The following is a 19521-nucleotide window of genomic DNA, read 5'->3' as shown; positions in this document are numbered from 1 at the left end:
TTTCCAAACTGAGTAATCCTACCACAGGAGATTATCTGGTCTTTATAAACAGACATTGTAAAGCCAAGAAGGATGGAAAGTGGTGGGAAAAAAGTTGTGCTTTTGCTGTTGTGCTTGTAAAATCATACTGATTAGAAACAAATCTGATATGGTTCAATAATCATTTGAATTATTTCAGGCATAATACTAAGGAAAATTATTTCTTTATATAGAAAAAATGGAAGAGAAGATTAAAGAGCCGATTAAAGAACCTACGGAGGAGCCTTTACCAATGGAGACAGAAGAAGAAGAGCCAAAAGAAGAACCTATAAAAGAACTTATAAAGGAGGTAAAAGACCTTGCAACCAAATAGTCAGTATCGCCATTTTGAATCCTACATCCTACAGGTGTGGATGCATCTGTAGACCAGGCATATTGACAGGAGACCATGGTTAGTAATTTGAGTTCTTAAATTCCTGGGGTGATTTTGAAAGCCTTCCTTTTTGGCCTCATAGCTTTTATATATTTTTTATTACTTTTTTTTTTTTAAACTTAAGAAAAAATCAGCTTTAAAAGAAAAATACAGAGCATGCGAGTTAAGTTATGGAGTTCATAAGGACACAGAAGAATAGTTGGCTAGTTACATAAATGTAATGTTCTCTCACTAACCTTAACATGTTCCAAGAAATTAAACTTGTCCTGAATGTTTGAAATACTAAAATAGATAGAATTTTTATTTCTTTATTTTCAACAATTTTCAAGCAAAACTTATACTTTCTCCATGTGGTACAGCTAGTAAGTTTAGTTTGTTAGGAACACGCATCCTAGAAAATATCTGCAGTGCTACAGCACATTTTTGAGCTCTTAACATTGCAGTAAACAAACGAAACCTTTTTTTTAATAAGTTATTCTGTCATGCTGAGAAAGCATAGTTCTTGAAGATGCTAAAGTGTTTGAATGAAAATAATTTTTATGCTGTTTTCTGTGAACTTCAATGTAGATTAGTAAGCAAAAATGCAGTATTCAGTTGCTGGGTCTTTTTATTACCACTTTGCTGTGTTTACTTTTGAGGTAGTTGCTGTTTCTTTTGTTATCTTGCTTGCTTTTTTCCTGTTACAAAGGTTATTGCATACTTTTGACTGTTTCATACTCCATATCTCATTTTCAAGTAAATGAATTTTTAGAATAAAAAAAAAATTGTGGAAAAACTACACTATTATCCCTGCATTTAGGCCTTGTTTGAAGGATTCATGTACATCTAGGAAGGCATTTAAATAAGGTTCTGTTGAAGTCAAAATTAAGCAAACACTTGGAGGTTTTCTGAATTGAGGTTTTAAATTACTGTCTGTGATGAAATTCCAGTGCTGCTCTTTTAAGTGTGGATGAAGTATAATTGTGAGCTGCTTATTAGCACTGTTTCAAAATACATTTGCTTGTTTAAAGCAAATTTGTTACTTTATGATAAACTAAAAATTGGCCAGTTGTCATTGCCTGAATCCTGGAACTTCTTTTTTTCCTCGAGGAACCGAAAGAGGAAGAAATGACTGAAGAAGAAAAAGCAGCTCAGAAAGCCAAACCTGTTGCAACCACTCCTATTCCAGGAACCCCTTGGTAGGTTATGATTTTCCCCAGGGCCTGAGGAATTGAAACATAATTTCATGTTGCCACAAGGAAAGTCTTTGGATAGTCAGAAAAAGTGATAGTGTATGCATATCCTGTTCTTGTTACACTTCTGTCTCAAATGAGTTATGTTGGATTTCTTCAGCCAGCACTGTTGGCACTGCACTAGTACTTGTGATGTTGAGTGGTGTGTGTTGTATAGTCTCTTTCAACCCCATACTAACTGCAGTACTGTGAGATATGTTGTCAGACTGATTGTGTGTCCCAGCCTCCTTCATCTGCTACTGATTTCTCCTTGTCTGGTATGACATACTGGCCAAAAATAATCTTGAACTTCTGTCCTTAAGCCTTGGGAAAGGAATAGGCCCATAATCTTCTCCCCCTGTGGGATCGCTACTCATAAACAGCCCATGGTGTATGATGTCTTGAAGAGGTTACCCTTTCTGTAATATATGTAAATAATCTTTGTGTGATTGGGTGACCACAATAAAGATCTTAATGATAAGGGTGGGGCAGAGGCGGGGCGTTGGGTTTGTTTTGTTTTCGTTTATCCAGTTCAACCATGATATTTTGGGGAGATTGAAGAGGTCAGGTACACTTTATCCCAAAATCTAATTCAGCTGTCTAAAACATATGTCTTTCTAGAGAAGAATTCTATCACATCTTGTGATAAAAAAGCATTTGTAAAATCAAATTTGAAATCTGATAGGCAGAGAAAAACAATAATTCAGTATTTCTTGTGGAGAGTAGAAATATCTGGTAGTTGTGCATTAAGTACAAGCTGGATCTGTTCATGACCATAATGCTTTTATTCAATAGCAAGTGATCTTGTCAGAAAAAAAAATCAATTCCTTTCTCAAATGGAGTTGCAGTGTATTTTCTCTACATAAGTTAAAAACTACGGTTTATGGTCAATCCAAACACAGTTTAAATATAGACAGTTTGTCCCCACCAAACTTCTGTGGCACTAGACTCCTCTAACCTCTTGTTTTCATAGATTTTCCTTTTGTAATATTTCACGTTGCTCTCTACTGCTGTTCATAGTTCTCTGAAACAGCACCTGCACAATGAAAATGTACTTGCCATTGAATGTTCTCTCTTATCCAGGAGAGTTGTTGTAGTCAGTATTCACATGAAAGTATTTTAAGGTTTGGTTTTTTTGATATATTTTTCTATTGTTTGGGAAAAATCTTAGTAACATCAGAAATATTAGAATTGGGGGACAGTTTATTTATTAGTTTATAAGTAAACTAATACTATATCTTTGCATATGAAGAACATTACTTTCCAGTGCCCAGCATGGGAAAAGTCTGTGTCAGCCTTCCCTCCCAATAACTTTGTTTGAATTTACTGAAATGTGATGGAAAGATGCATATTGACATGTTCTGTCCAAATGGTCACTAGGAGAGAAGCATGCAAACTAGGATCCACTCCTCCCTCCCCTGTTTTCTTTCCTCCACCCCAATACCATGTGGTAAAGACTTCTGTACTGTTTATGTTGGTGCTAATTGAACAAGCAGCATGTTAATAGGCAGCTAGTCATTATACGTGTAGTTTAGACTGAGTTTTCATGCCTCCAGGCCATGATTCATGGATCCAGAAAGGAAGACTGGGATATTTCAGAAAGGAGAGGTGGGAGTACTGTGAACATGCAGGCATGTTGTACACAATATATTTAAGAAAAAAAAAAAAGGAAAGAAAAAATACAGGTTTTGGTGATTCAGCAGCTCATGAAACAACTTGTTTCAGTCCATGCTGCAGAAGCTGGTTTCAGGCTTCAGTTGAAGGTTCAAACCATTCATGACTTTATGGAATATTCAGTTCTGCCAAGCTGCAGTAGTCTTTGTATAATGTCTACTTACAGTTCTTTCTGTAGATGCACATTCAGTGACTTACGAAAGAAATCTAGATTCCCAATATTGGCATTTTTTGTGTTACTCTTACAGATGTCAATCTTTGCATGTGGTAACAGGTATAGAAAAAAAATAAAGACAAAACTAAACAAGATTTCCTGTCTGCCTGTTAAATTTCTAGGTGTGTGGTATGGACTGGTGATGAGCGTGTTTTCTTCTACAACCCTACCACTCGTCTTTCTATGTGGGACCGACCAGATGACCTAATTGGAAGAGCTGATGTGGACAAAATTATTCAAGAACCTCCTCACAAAAAAGGAATGGAAGAAGGAAAAAAATTTAGTAAGAGCAATATTATTGCCTTCTTAAATAAATCTGAATATAATTTATTATTTATTTTATGTTGATTTCTAAAACTAGTAACATTTAAAAACATGAGAAAACTGCAAGTCAATATTGAAAATATATGTAGCTTTGGAATTTGGCTTGGCTACATTAAGAAAGCTGGTGACAATGCAGATTTATAGACTGCTTAGGAAAAACACTGTTAGAACAATGTAGATACTAATAAGTTTAATGAAAAATATGCACTTAAAAATGTCAACAGGCTTAAAAAAAACAGTTTTTACTGAGAGGGAAAAGAGACTTTGTTTTATGAGCAAGAGGAATTATATTTTGGGGCCAGAAAGGATCTAATCATGAGGTATGAATGGGCACTTACAGAAGAGGATTTAATTTTCAGAACATCAACTGGAATACAGTTTCAAATGATCTCTATTTTTGGCTGTTCTTAAGAGGCTGCTGAGAATAAGACCTTTTTCTGGCATGATTTCTAATAAATGATCCTGGGATGACATAGGCTTGTTAGCTGGAGGAGAGCAAAGTGTAAGTAGGTAATTGGAAGATTCAAATGTGCTTCATTAGGACATTTAGGCCGACAGAGCTTTTTCTTGGAAATAAGAGGTCAGTGTTTGTCATTTTAAATACAAAGCTGGCTACAAGTCCTTTAGTCCTGCCACCAAATTCTGGTAGTATTTTTCTGAAAGTGACTGAAGAACATGTGTCATCCTTCGTTAGAATGCATTGATACTGCAAGCTGTCTATCCTCTGTTTTTGCAGGAGGCTTCAGATGTAAGTTACAAACTTGTCATAAAGCTAAAATCTGAAATACTAATGAAATCTATTTTACAGTTAGAGAAGAGCATGAATCTACAGAAGAAGCAAATGAAGATGAACCTATTAAAATTAAAAAGCGCAAGTAAGTTTGATTTTTTTTCAATACTGAGTGGTCTGTGTAAACTAATTTTTTGTTGGAGCAGTGCCTGTACTATTGTGTTCAGCAGGGTAATAACAGGAACAAGATTGGTGAACTCATTTGTCACCTTTCTGCTATTTTACATTAGCAGCTGAAGTATTTTATATTCTTTCGGGAGGATTGAAATTCATATATAGAAGAAATAGCATCACCTTTGGAAATCATTAGAAATCGAAATAAGTAGCAGAAGTTATCGGTTCACCTCAAGGAATGTTTTGAGTGTGGTTTACCTTAAATAGTTTCCTTATGATGCTTGTTGTTTGTTTAGTTCTGTCAACAAGATCTTGTTGGATATTTTCCTATCAATTATTCTGTAAAAGACTCGAGCTTACTCTGTTATAAAGGATTATGAATTTTGTTTAGTTCTTTTGGTATGTATTGCCTATTGAAAGTGATATGCAACACTTCACTGAGTTACTTAAACCCACTCTTTTAAAAAGTAGATTTACTATTTTGTTTGTTACTGTGTATCTTTAGGTGTGATTATGAAGTTGTTTGCAGTTAGGACTTTGGGAGTTTGTGTTTGGGGCTAAGCATGTTCACTCTTAGTAAATGTACATTAACAAACAACGCTTTTTTTCAGAAATGCTTTGATAAAAAAATATATATTGTGTTCTGGCATTTCCTGCTGTGATGATTGTTCTCAATTTGAGCTAACTTCGTAGTCATGGCCTTTTGACAGGGCCTCATGGTTTTAAACAGGAGATAAGACAATAAGTGCAAGTAATGTATAATCCATTGCATATCTGACAAGATCTTTGAATACAACAGAATGTTAGGTTTTTTGACTCATTTGTTGGCACTGAAGTTATTGAGAATACTTTTAATAGCTGTTTGAGCTGTTTCAGTTTGAAAATGTTACTATGCAAGAAATGGTTTTTATGATTTATAAGCTTTCACTTCTGAATTAATCTAATACATCCATTCTGTTTTGATGTAGTTCAATTTCTAACCTGCAGGGTAGACATATGGCTTCTCAAGTTATATTGTATGTTTAATTTTTTCCAGGAAAGATGATAACAAAGATATTGATTCAGAGAAGGAGGCTGCTATGGAAGCTGAAATTAAAGCAGCTCGAGAGAGAGCCATTGTCCCTCTGGAGGCTCGGATGAAACAGTTCAAGGACATGCTTCTAGAAAGAGGGGTCAGAGAAAGAAGTGTGTGTGTGTGTGTGTGTATGTGAGAGAGAGAGGTTCAGGTAGAGGTCTTAATTCTTGGCTAATTCAGAACCTGTAGTACTTTATGCAAGGAAAACAATTTCATCCTTCTTCTAATTAGTGAATGAATTTTGTAACAAAATTCCATATTTCAAAAAAGGTTACAATTATAGCATAAATTTGATTTCTAAATAATTGAAATTAAACAGTATCAAGACAGATTTTTTAACCTTTTTTTTTTTTCTCTCAAGTAAATAGTTGAAAATAAATTGGAACTGGACACAACTAATGTTTTTGAAAATGTTCTCATGTGAGAGAAGCAGTAAGCTTCACTGTAGTCTGTGCATTTTTATGAGAATATTCTTAAACAGGAGACTGTGTTTAGTTAACTGAATTTGAAGTCTGCTTGATACCTGCTTTGAATTGGGCTATTAGAGCATAAATCTATATAATAACTATGAAAAATGACAGTGATTCCAGCTACCTGTACAGCTTTTATTTGGTTTCAAATTAACTGGATTTTGTGGGATAGTTTTAATAAAGCTCATTTAAGATGAGTTTGAGCATGTTTCAATCCAGTGATTTGTTTCATAGCGGAATTGTTGTTTAAGCTTGTAACATTTAGAAAAGGCATAGAGTAGGCATGGGATATAAGAACACAGAATTTCAAGGCTTTCTTCTGATGTAGTGATTTTTTTTTTTTTAATGTCACACAGTGGTAGCTATTTTAATGAGAGTAATTAGGTGTGTGTTACTATTCAGAAATTTTCAGAGCCAATTAGTGTTGCAGCTTGCTATGCCAGCTTCCCACTGCTCATCATCTATTAGGGATAAAAACTTAAGAATAAGTTTGTCTCCTTTTTCATCAGATGTCCTGTAGTTTTTAAGCAAGACTGCACAACTTCTGTATATTTAAGGAAAGTTAATAATCAGTCAAAAATCTGTCTTTTTCTTTTTTTAATTAAAGGTCTCTGCTTTTTCAACATGGGAGAAAGAGCTACACAAGATAGTTTTTGATCCTCGTTACTTACTTCTCAATCCTAAAGAAAGAAAACAGGTAAAGAAGTCAAATTCACTTCCCTTCTAGACAGAGCTACTACAGGCTTTACTAAAATCCTCAGTCCAGTAATTTTTTCCTGTTAATCTTCTTAAGTGATGAGTGTTGCAAGGGATTTTTGATTTGGGCTATGATTAGGGTTATGGTTAGGGTTTGTCTGGAAATAGAAAAATCCAGCAAGAAGAGAAATGAGTTGGTAGTTTTTATTTTTGTTTTTATTTTTCCAACTGTTGAAAGATCTGATATTTTAACATAGTGAAGATTATATGCATGCAGAGAGCTCACAAAAACTTGATGAAATGGGGATAATCTCCAGTATCCTGAAAACATTAGCATAATGAATAATTTGTCTATTTTAAAAAAAGACTACTGGAAAATAAAAAACATAGAGCACACATTGTTATTGCTAAGTAAATTCTCACTCTAGAAGCCTTTTTTGTCATACGGCTGTAGGGAAACGGGGAACTTCAGGCATACGGGAAGTGTCTGCTTTCCTAAACATATGACCCAGAAAAATGTTAACATCATGTGAATGTGTAAGAAATTTCTTTACGGGTCTCAGATTACGTTCTTAGGTGTGGTATGCCATACGTTCAGGAGAATAAAGGAATTTGCATATTGAAATATAAGGAGTTCCCTAACTCTGCTTCCTACCTTGTCTATGTCTGTATCTGTAGTGGGAGAAAGGGAAATAGGAGAAAAAGAAAGAAATGGGATTTTTCTCTCTCCTTTCCTAGAGCTTATGTGGCTTCAGGCTTGTATTTTTATGTCAAAGTGACTGGTGTTTCTGTAGGTGTTTGATCAGTATGTGAAAACCAGAGCAGAAGAGGAGCGCAAGGAAAAGAAAAACAAAATAATGCAGGCCAAGGAGGATTTCAAGAAAATGATGGAAGAAGCAAAGATTAATCCAAGGTAGGAGCTTCTTTCTCATTCATATACATTAACTTTATTAGAACAAAGTATGTTGGATGGTATTAGGTAGATTAACCCTCCAATTCTTACCTCTTTCAAAACTGCCAAGGAAGAGGAAAAAAAGAAAAGTGATTAGATGTCACTGAAATCTCCCTTTGCCTGCTTCTACTTACCTAACCCATAAAACAATAGAACTTTCAATTTGTTATGTTTTATGTATTTTAAGTCATTTTGAATAAATCCCCAGCATGTTGTCTGTATTGTGAGAAAGGCCTCATGTGCCACTGCAAGGTTTCTTTTATAACCCTGCTTCTCCTTAAGAATATTACTAGTCTGTGAGAAATAGTCAGGGGTTGGGTTCTTCATAACAAAATACCAGTTTGTGGGCCTTGGGGGCATTTTTCTGGTTAAAGAGTATGTTGATGATAATATTACAGAATGTTCTGGTTACTTTAATATACAGATTATTACATGCCTTTCACATCCAGGTGTACATGCAGTGATAATAGCATAGTAATGACAGTAAATTTATTAACATTCTAGATTTTATTGCTAGAATTGTTTGTTTCACAGCTTTCTTGCATGCAGTTCATGAAATATGTTCTTATGTTACCAGAGGAGCTCTAAAGCATTCTCTTTCAGCATCTCTTGGCTTACCAGGTGTGAACTGTTTAATGGTGAAATAACAGCTCCTTTGGTTTGCTTCAGCTTAATTTTTTCAGTGGCATATGTTGGAAATCAGGTGGAATCCAGTGTTTTGCTAACCTTTAAATGACTTTAAATCTGTTTAATAACTTTATTTAATACACCTGTCTGCTCATTTAATGAGGGTAGATTTTTTGAGGGTAGTAATTTTGACAGTTGTAGTCTGAGAAGAATGGAGGCATGGAGATGTTTTAAGAAAATTTAGATCAATGATAAGTTTAACATATCATTCAGAGACTAACACTGACTATTCTGTTATCTTGCCAGTTAAGGAAACTAAAGCTATCTCCAGTGTGTCATATTGGGACTAATTATTATCTAATTAAGGGGGGAGGAGAAGGGCAAGAGAGTTCCAGCTGAAAGACCATCTTGTTTAATCCTATCCTTTGTCTTCTGGTTTCAGTGTTTGTCTAAAGATATTGCTGTACTTCTGTGAGTGTCAGACTACTTTTTTTAAATCATCTGTCCCAGTCCAACATGCTCAAGAGTTTGTGTTCCACTTTACTTAAACAGCTCTTGTTCTTCAAGAAGCTGTACGTTCACTTTCTGATCTTTTTGAATAAGCTACCAAATTCTCTTCTTGTTTCAATTTATCCTACAGCAACGGTAGGCTGGATTTTCCAAGTCTAATTATTTCCATGCTGTGATGAAAACATTCGTATGATTACAAGTGTGTCTCTATTCCTGGGGCTGGATTTGCATCAAAGCTTGGAAAAAACACAGTAGTGGGGAGGGAGGGTTGGTTGGGGTTTTGTTTGTTTGTTTGTTTTGAGGTAAGTGGCAGAACTGTATCTACTGCACATCTGAGATTGGAATCTGGTCCAGGAGGTGAGAGACCTGGTCAGGAAAATGCTACAGGTATAATAGGTTGAAAGCCTGGTACTGCTGCTTCTGTGCATAGTGTTAAAATATTTTAACTCCTTGTGTTTTAAGATTAGGCTATACAATGTTCACTGTAGGAGAAAATTCCATTCAGTAAGTGTTCTATCTTGGCTAACACCAAAATGATAATTTTCTTGGTGCGCTCTTAGCGTGGTTTGGCTGCAAGAGAATGCATGTAAAATTTTAGATTTCACAGCTGTGAAATACCTGGACACGCTGGTGGCTGAACTTCTAGCCCACAAGAAAATTTTTGTAGACTGTTGAGTTTGTTCACTGCTTCTCCTTGGTTGTATTGTAATCTCTTATCCTAAAGCTGCACGTTCTGCAGATGGCTATGAAAAAAACTGTAAGTCTCTAACAATAATTTTCATATGTCTGCCTAAACCTGACTCTCTTCTATAGTTCATTGATCGAGCGTCTCTATACTGAGAACACAGGGTGGATTTTTTGTTGTTTTGTTTTGTTTTTTTCCAATTGTTCTCTGGCACATATTTTAGCAGAAGCAATGTTTCTCTGCTGAACCTGCTTCCCAGCAAAGACAGCTCTGCCAAATTAGTTCACTTGCCATTTTGTTGCAGAACTACTTTTAGTGAATTTGCAGCCAAGCATGCTAAAGACTCGAGATTCAAGGCAATTGAAAAGATGAAAGATCGAGAGGCCTTGTTTAATGAGTTTATCACAGCGGCAAGAAAGAAGGAAAAAGAAGATTCGAAGACCAGAGGTGAGAAGGTAAGGTGATTTTTAGTTCCAGCAGTGTGAATGGTGTGAGCCTGAGTGAAATGGGACAAAGCCAGTGCTTCGTTTCCATGTGCCTTTCCTTTCCATAAAGGTTTTACAACGTAAATGCTTCACAGATTTTTCTTTGGTCTTTCTAAACTAATGATTTTAAGTTTGCAGGTATGCTGGCCAGCTATTAGAGTATATAGAATTGAAGTTACTTAAATTTGTGAAACTGAGTTTACTTAAATAATTGATTTTAATATAGTCTTTATAAGCAAGCAAGCTTGTATTCTTAACTGGAATGATGACTTTTTTGTTTTTTGAAAAAGTGATGATATTTTGACACGTTAAAAGGAAAATGGTACTTGTCTTGTGTGGCTGGAAAACCCAGAACTGGCCATTACTTCTCTGTTCTCTCAATGGAGGCAGTGAAATCTCAAAATTCTCTATGAGCTGCTCCATTTAAATTTCAAGCAGCTTCCATATCTTCTCTTTCCATCTAAAAGTTAGCACTTTAGTGACTTTCTAATCTTTCAGTAAACATATCCTATGTATAAACTGCTGCTTATTAGAATTAAAGGTCAGCTATTAAAGATTAATGAATTCCAAATGTCATTTGACCATACTGTCAATAGTAGGGAGCAAGCTTTCACCAGTGGGGAAGCAGACTACTATGGAGGTGGCATCAAATAATGTTACCATCAAAATGTGCAGCCATTTACTTAAATGTCCCTGTGTGTTGTGCGAATGGAGAAAATAACCTCTAAAGCGTAATCATTTTTGACATTTTAAAGTCTGCAATATTTATTCTGTAGTAAAAAGATAATGTAAATTTCACTTACTAACAATCCTTACAGAAGAGAAAAATGCTGAATAGCATGCTAGATTTGGGAACAACTCAGTTATTGAGCAAGTTTTGCAAAATTTTTTTTTTTTTTTTTTGAAACTAGGTGCTCTGGTCTTCTAACTTGATTCTGTATTCTCAAATCTTTTTTTAAATTTTGGCTTATTGCTGATATATTCAATAAATGATTGTGCTTTACAGAGGAGAATTGGTTTGCTTGAAAACTAACTAGACTTTTACATACTGTTTGAATTACAAATATGGAATTTTAAAGCATTCTTGCAGATTAAAAATAGTCTAGTTGAATGTAAATACTGGTTTTATTTTGTTATTGCATGATTTTCCTAAAGTTGAAAAGTTAAGAGAGATTGTGTTTGTTTGCTTTTGAAATAATGTTTTTTCTCCAAAAGCCTTTTATAACCATTTTATGTATTCTGTTTTATAACAAGTGGATAGACTTTACAGTTATGTGCTGTGCGGCCTGTCAATCAGTTCAGTCTGACAGCTGTCAATCACTGACACGCAAATATTATGGGATTCCCTAGTGAGGAAAGAATTGGTATCTCTGTGTGGTGACTTTAGCCTCCCGCAGTTCCGGTACTTTACATTTTTTTAGTTTTTTTCCTTGTGAAGTGATGAGAGTTGTACCTACAATGTGTTAACTAAAAAAAAAAAAAAAAAAAAAATCTAAATACACCTGAAATATTTTCAGTCTTTTCTTTTGTTTTTAGAAGTGTTTAAAACATTAAAAAAAAAAAAAAAAAAAAGGTATTTAACCTGAAGCTTTCTCAGTCTGTTTTAAAAGTCTAAAATCTTTATTTAAGGAGGATCGACTTTACAGAAATCTTTAACGTAAGGGTTTTAAAAACATCATGCTTTAATTTTGCTTCATTGAGACATGACTTACTGGATGGCAATGGAGCAGCTGGCTTTTCAGATAGTTGCTTTTATTCATTTGGTTATTTTCAGTGAGTAAATAGAATTCTAATACTTCTCAGATGATGGAGATGAGTAACGTATGTGTTCATTTGATACTGTTGATATCAGGGACCTAACTATGAGCTGATAACTGACAAAGTCACTAATATACTTTCCCAGAACATAGTATTGTTCCATGGCCTCAAGATGAACAGTACCACCAGACAAGCACAAAAGCCCAACTTTACGTAGACTTACTAAAATGTTCAATTGCAAACACATTGTAACCCACTTTGCTGATTGCTATCATCTGTCATCTATCCTGTGTCAAGATTTCTTTATAATAGTTCACTCACATAGTATTTTACTTAGTCAGGATAGTTACCATGTTTTTAGGATATATTAAACTTGTAACATCATAGAGCTGGGATCTTAAAAGATTATTCCTTGGCAAGCTGTTTTTGACTTATTTTTTTGAAGTTCTCTCATAATTTTTTATTGAAGAAACTAATTGTAATACTTGTGCTATGTGCAATGTGTTTGAAAGACACTTTCGACTGAAGTCAAACCCATGCTGTAAGAGTATTAAAGGTCTGAAAGTGTTGTTCATTTTTCTGAGGAGAGAATTGGGCTATGTAATGCTAAATGAGTCATTAGTAAAACGGCAGATGGCCAAGATGGTGTGTCTGCACTCCAGAATAAATGTTTGGTAGTGAGGGAGCACGCAGCCCTTGAGAGAAGGAATGGGAACACTGCTGGCAGTTTCTATAGAAATACCTTCCTACATCTTGTTATTCTTTCTGTTGGATTTGGTTTTTAGTTGCAGCTAGTGCTGAAGTACTTCCAGCAGTGTCATGGGTACATATATTTTTTTTAATTGTTTTTCCATGAGATATGTTTTAAAAGACATCTTGCATATCTGTATGCATGTATGATTTGTACAGAGTGCTTCTGTTTAAACTTTGAGATACCCTTACTTTATAGACTTCTGTAGTAACATCTGGGAATTGTTTGATTTGTTTTAAACCAAAAATTTATAATGCCGTGGCTTAGAAAGCTTCATATTTTTGATACTGCATGCATGTTTTAAGATGTTTTGAAGCAACATTCTTAATCTTAAAATGAATAAATGGTTTGCTTAGCATTTTGTTTACTTTCTTTAAGAAAAAGTGATAGTACTATAGATATAGAGTGACTTCTCCACTGGTACTAAGCAGTTGTTTTCTAGTCTGTTTACTATCTTAATCTTGCTAAGATAGTAAAGAAAAAGGTCTATAAAGCCTTTTACATTTATGTTTTAAATATTGTGAAGAGCTAAAATTATCAGTGGGTAAGCCTGCAGAATGTTGGTTCTAATCTTCATTTCCTTCTTAATGTGCTGTAACCAAACACATCATTTTTAGAGACTGAGGGTATGACAGTTTGCTGGGAAGCCAGAGTTTGATGGACCTGTCCATCTGTTCACTTCCTTTATGAACCTCTGTGTATTACAGCTGAATTGTTTTTGATTTTTTTTAATAGATGAGACGAATAGCAAAAATTGAATGTCCAACCCTTCCCAATTAAGTTTTCTTAGTAGCATTCTGCAAAAAAGGATCTTGTTTGATGGGTCAGCAGGGTTTGGGATGCTATGAAGGCAGCATGCTTAACCTTGTCTGTGGAGTCCCTAGCCACTCAGCAAGTGAGGCTACCTAGCCCCTTGCTTTTGTGCCTCAGAAAGATGGAGGCTCAAATGCCAAACCAGACTTCTAAGGCATGAAGTGGAAATAAAAAGAAAAAAATATGTAGGATCTGAAGTGCTGACAGGAGCAAGGGAGATCATCTACCCCAGAAAAAGATGTAGCAATGGCACTGTAGTTGCTCTTGCAACTGCTGAATCTGGGAGTTTGGATGAAAATGTCATGATGCTGTTTTATCTCAAGATCAAAAACTAGTATAGTTGATCTTCTGCCAGCCCTTCACAGTGCTGTTATTATGGAGAGTGTTGGCATGCCATTTCCACTTGAAAAAATAGACTAAAAAAATTCACTAAACTTTTTATGTGTATTTACATATCCATCTTATACTTAATTACTGTATGTGGATAACTCTTTTTTGGTTAGAGCCATCTTCTTAAGGCTTGGCTATTTATTGTCAGATCTGAGTATTTACCTCTGTTCATTGCATACTTGGAGCATGAATCCATAAAATTCTTGATCTGGCTAGAGAGCCCTATTTAAAATTGTATAGCTTCTGTTGTATTGATATGTGAAATGCTATAATGTAGAATCAGTAACTTGTTGCTTTGATATATAAAAGTTCAAAGAAGCTTAAACTGAAGTAAAATAAACTATACTGATGAATCATTCTTTAAAAAAAAATAGTTCATCTCAGATTTAGCAGATCTTCCTAATGTATCTGCTTTAGTAAAATTGTCCCAAAGAGGAACTGAATTTTAGACATGCTGACTCTAAATTCAGAGTTCTAGTGATTTTTTTTCTAAGTTGTAATGGTATGTAGTAATAATATACTTCCCTCTGTTGGAGGTAAGTTGACTTCTTTTTTTTCCTAAAAGTAAACTGCTGAATATCAAAGCCTTTCTCAAGTTTTGTTGTCTGTCTTTCTGTTGTGTCTGTGAAATAGATCAAAATGGACTTCTTTGAACTACTGGCTAATCACCACCTGGACAGTCAGTCTCGCTGGAGCAAAGTGAAGGACAAAGTAGAGACTGACCCTCGTTACAAAGCAGTGGATAGCTCTTCACAAAGGGAAGACCTTTTCAAACAGTACATTGAAAAAATAGCTAAGGTACATGTGTGACACTTGGAAATATAACCTTGCACCTCCTGCTGTTTACATTTCTGTTAATGTATTAAGTAACTAAATAGAAGATAGATTAGTACGTGTTCCAGTTCTTTGCCAAAGAGAATACTATACCGTAGCTGTTTATAGATATACCCCTGAATGAAAGCTTAAAACTTGCAAGTGCTATCCCTTGTACTACTACTGCTGCAAATGTTTGTGGCACACATGTGCGTGCATGCATACATGTGCCCATACACACACACACACATATTTGGGGGAATTTATCTAGAAGAGCAAGAAAGGTAGAGACTGCTGTAAAGCTATTAACTATAAAACTTTGGAAGGTACAGACACCACGCTGATTGCTTCCAACCAGAATGGGTGTTGGTTTCTTTGCTGTGATTTTAATTTCAGCTAGGCTTCCTTCAGGAATATAAATGGTTCACATGCAGTTCCTTCTCTGGTTCTTCTGTCTCAAACTAATATTCCTACCCTCCTCTTCCAAGGAATTAATGGTTGAAGTTAAAACTAGACAAATAAATAGTAGGGCACTGCAGAATTATTTAGAGTTTGTCACTGCACACAAGGAACATGCTCCCAAGAATGATTGTTCTGTGATCAGCATTGTGACCAAAATTCCCTTTCCCCAGTGTAAACCCTATAATACTTTTAATACTTTAACACAGCTGTTAAAGCAGGGTGTGTTTTTTGTTTTTTTTTAATCCATAGATCTCAAACCACTTTATAAAGAAGTGGTTTGACTCAAAGTATTTTATTCCAAAATGCTCTTAGTTTGATTATACAGGATAATATCTTGTTTTAATCCTTTATTTACTAAGTGCATAATGAAAATGTGAAAGATGTTGTCTTAGTGTTTTAATTGAGAAAAGGTTATGTTCTTATATTTCAGAATTTAGATTCCGAAAAAGAAAAGGAGCTAGAAAGACAAGCTCGCATTGAGGCAAGTTTGCGTGAACGAGAAAGGGAAGTTCAGAAAGCTCGTTCTGAACAAACCAAGGAAATTGATAGAGAACGTGAGCAGCACAAACGGGAAGAAGCTATCCAGAATTTCAAAGCGCTTCTATCTGACATGGTAAGACATGGATAGTTCTCTCCTGGTTTATTTGTTCTAGGAGTTTTCAGTGTTATTTTTTTAATTGTTGACTATATAGGAGCTCTTCAGCATTTGTAGTTAAGTTTATATGGAAGAAATCATATCCCCTTCTCTTTTTTCACCATTGGGAGTTTCACCTTGATTGGAAGAAAATGCTTTGCTTTCACAGGGTCGGTGTTCTGCTATGCTACTATAGAATATCACTAGTGATGGCAGTGGTTTGTTGGTTTGGTTTGGTTTTTTTGACATGCTACTGGAAATTTTTGTATGTCTGTGGAAAATTAGGTAAAGTTGAACATTAGGAATATTTCACCAATTTAAGCTTTTTTCTTCTTCATCATGCTCCAAATGTAGTGTCTTTATCTTATCATTTCTGTGCTGTTCTGTGTTTACTCTGTTGCACTAGTTGAGCTAACCTGCGAGACAGCAGTTCCTGTATGGTGAATGTCCTATTAAGAGGGTTGGATTAGCAAAATAAGGTTTCATTTGCACGTGTACTAGGCCCTTGCCTCCTGGTGTAAAATAAAAAATCCATGCATGTTACAAGTGGTCAGTTCCAGGTGTCAGCATTGAAGTCTTTTCTTTATCTGGGGACAGGATATAAATGGCTTGTCACTCTGGTCTGACGGTATAGCTAGTAACAGAATGCAACAGCTCCTTGAAGGATGCTCTTTGGATTAAAACCAAAGCATTTTGAAGCTCCCGGGGGCTCTTTGTAAATAATTATCTCAGAGGCTGCCTTTCCAGGCCACTTATGGTTAACATAGCATGTTATGCATAGGGGAGGAGGGTGCTGGATTTTTTTTTTTTTTTTTTTTTTGAGAGTGAGAGAGCGAATACTGAGTCAGGTCAGTGGGATATCTCTGTCTGCATTTGAACAGATGCAAAGTAATTCTGTGTGCCATTGCTTGTTTAGTATTTGTAGGAAAGCTGCCATAGTCTCTTAGCTTTATTTTTTTTTTTTTTCCAAATTAACGAAAAAATTAAGAAGTGCATAAGAATTATTGGTGAACCACAGAAGAAATTATTTTTAAAAATCATTATCTTTTGTCTCAGGTGCGTTCTTCAGATGTGTCATGGTCTGATACCAGAAGAACTCTCCGCAAAGATCATCGATGGGAATCTGGCTCCCTGCTAGAAAGAGAAGAAAAAGAGAAGCTTTTTAATGAACACATTGAAGCACTTACCAAAAAGAAGAGGGAGCACTTTAGGCAACTTCTGGATGAAACATCAGCGGTAAGAGCTGTATATACTCGAACTTCAAATCCTGTTTTGTCAGCCCATTGTGATTTATCTTTTTCTGGATTTCTGTCACTTAAGCTGAATAATCTTTTCCCTGGGCCCCTTCACTTGCTTCAACACCGTCTTTTCTTCATAGCAGAATTTGTGCAGTTTGTTTCCTTACCTGTTTATCTTGAGTTTTATTTGTTTGGCATTTAGTTTATTCATATTTGAACTTCTAATCAGTGATTTTTTTTTAATCTCCTGTAGGATGTTATGTTTCTTCAGCATTGAGTTATTTGATATTTTTTACTAATGACATCTTGCTCTTTTAAATATCCCATATGTTTGTCTTAATGAATATCTGTAAATAATCTTACTAAGTCTTTCTGTCTTGATATTCTCCTACTTCATCTTGTGCTACTGAATATGAACTTCTATTCTGTATAAATGCTATGCAAAAACTATCACCCCTTCTGTATTGTGGAGTTTTAGTGAGTCTTGCTCTTTTTTTAATCATGTTCCAACTTCTCTCAGCTTTCTTCAACACTGAAGTTTTAAACTAATTTTTAATGCATTAGTTACAAGTGCCTAGAATGTCAGGCAGGTTTTTAGTGTAACAGAATAAAATGACAGGCATGTAACTTTGCAGCAAGTTTTTATAGGTAATTTTGAATTTATGTATACATAAATACATACCAGGAAAAAAAGATGTTGGAATGTAAATGATATTTGTGAGCATTTTGGTTTAAAAATGCTATCTCAAATAAAAAAGCCAATATAAAAATCACAATATAAAAAGGGAAATTTTACAATCATCTAATTAAAATTATTAAAATAGTAGTAGAAATGATTAAAACCCAACACTTCAAAGTTGTTGCTGTATTTTTAACTTGTTTCAGTGTGAATTTCAGATGTAGTGACATTTACATTCCTATTCTTAGAATCTAATGATTTTCTTGTAATTATAACCAATTTTGCTTCTTTTTGAAAGATAACTTTAACATCAACATGGAAAGAAGTGAAAAAAATCATTAAAGAAGATCCAAGGTGCATTAAATTTTCTTCCAGTGACAGGGTAAGAGCTTTGTATCACTGTTGCTAACTTTTAGCCTTGTGCAGTATACAGAGAAAGAAAGTTAGTGGTTTCTGAAGTGGTCTCTGCTTTAGGCAAACAGAAATATTGTTTAATTAAGTCTTTTTTAATTAAAAATGCAAAAATAAGGAAAAATATAATTTACATGTAATTTATTGCTTATGTTCAGTATGCTCAGTTGCATGACGTACTTAATCTGTAGGCTTTTCAGGTATTCAGGATTTTAAGCTTGTCTTTTTCTTTCAGAAAAAACAAAGGGAGTTTGAGGAGTACATTAGAGACAAATATATTACTGCCAAAGCTGACTTCCGGACGCTATTGAAAGAGACCAAATTTATAACATACAGGTGTGTAGCATAATGTTAATGAAGACTAATTTTTTTATTGCGTTTTTCCATATAAATGGCAACAAACTTTTCCTGTCTTAACATAATTTGGTGTCTGCATTACACTTTTATTAACCTCTCGTAACATGTCAAAAAAAATTTGCAGCAGGTAGACGTCTCTATTTGCTTTATTTTGACATTTCTGCTGATGATTAACAAATACTGAAGATCAAACTAACACAAATGTCAGATTCTGGTTGGTTTCAGAGTAGTATTCAGCATATTCTGAACTGTCAGGCATTAAACTCATCTTGCAGCAAGCCTGGACCAGCTTTCATGTTTGTGTCGGTCCTTGGTTTAGACTTAAGAGGGATTGATGCTGAGGTGAGGCCTCTGTTTCAGGAGTCTGGAGTAGACAGCAAAGAAATATTGGCTATGTTGAAATTTATAATAAAAATAAAAATAATTTCTTAGGTTTCTGTGGGAGAATTTCATTAAAAGAATGTCTTACATGCTGGCAGATTTACAAAAGCAGTTAACTCACAAAGCAGTTAACTCACTCAGTTTTGGGGGATGTTAAGGCTGCTACAGAATCTTGGGGATCAAAACAAATTTCCTATTAGAAACAGAGATCACATATAAAGGAAACAATTAAGCTGTTCACATCCTAATGAACTACATGCTTCCATTTGCAGTCAGTGCTGCACTGTATTGGAGATCTGGTTTCAGGTGCCACTGCTGTCAGTAAGCTCAATTAAAATGCCCTGAGTTGATGTGATGGACACAGCTTATTAATCAAGCTGGACGGTAGCTGAGACTTAAATATACAAATGCTAATAGTTTACCACATTTGGATGCTTGATATAACTCTATTTCCCCACCCTTAGATTTTAGCATTTGTATAGTTCATATAGTGCTGTACAAGGCCATTTCACCCAGAGATGTGAGTCTTCCATGATGATTAATTAATATAGCACTACTAGTGGCCACAAACATTATTTCCTGTGCCTAGACAGTG

General features: G+C 35.0%; 1 protein-coding gene across 5 annotated transcripts in view; it reads left to right on the top strand.

Moving 5' to 3' along the window:
* TCERG1 (transcription elongation regulator 1) overlaps positions 1 to 19521 on the top strand; it is a 36905-nt gene that overhangs the window by 16007 nt on the left and 1377 nt on the right. For 4 of the 5 annotated variants that reach the window (XM_067305035.1, XM_067305039.1, XM_067305038.1 and 1 more), the window contains 13 exons: positions 213 to 328; positions 1502 to 1590; positions 3634 to 3794; positions 4644 to 4710; positions 5776 to 5911; positions 6892 to 6981; positions 7775 to 7893; positions 10059 to 10209; positions 14585 to 14749; positions 15657 to 15839; positions 16917 to 17096; positions 18076 to 18159; positions 18424 to 18524. In XM_067305035.1, coding sequence (XP_067161136.1) covers positions 213 to 328; positions 1502 to 1590; positions 3634 to 3794; positions 4644 to 4710; positions 5776 to 5911; positions 6892 to 6981; positions 7775 to 7893; positions 10059 to 10209; positions 14585 to 14749; positions 15657 to 15839; positions 16917 to 17096; positions 18076 to 18159; positions 18424 to 18524 — 1642 coding nt within the window. The remainder of the gene's footprint in view (positions 1 to 212; positions 329 to 1501; positions 1591 to 3633; positions 3795 to 4643; positions 4711 to 5775; positions 5912 to 6891; positions 6982 to 7774; positions 7894 to 10058; positions 10210 to 14584; positions 14750 to 15656; positions 15840 to 16916; positions 17097 to 18075; positions 18160 to 18423; positions 18525 to 19521) is intronic. The other variant, XM_067305036.1, reaches the window with a different exon arrangement.

This window comes from Apteryx mantelli, chromosome 14 (assembly GCF_036417845.1).
Source record: "Apteryx mantelli isolate bAptMan1 chromosome 14, bAptMan1.hap1, whole genome shotgun sequence".
Taxonomy (NCBI): Eukaryota; Metazoa; Chordata; class Aves; order Apterygiformes; family Apterygidae; genus Apteryx; species Apteryx mantelli.
This window is presented reverse-complemented; position numbering and strand designations above follow the sequence as displayed.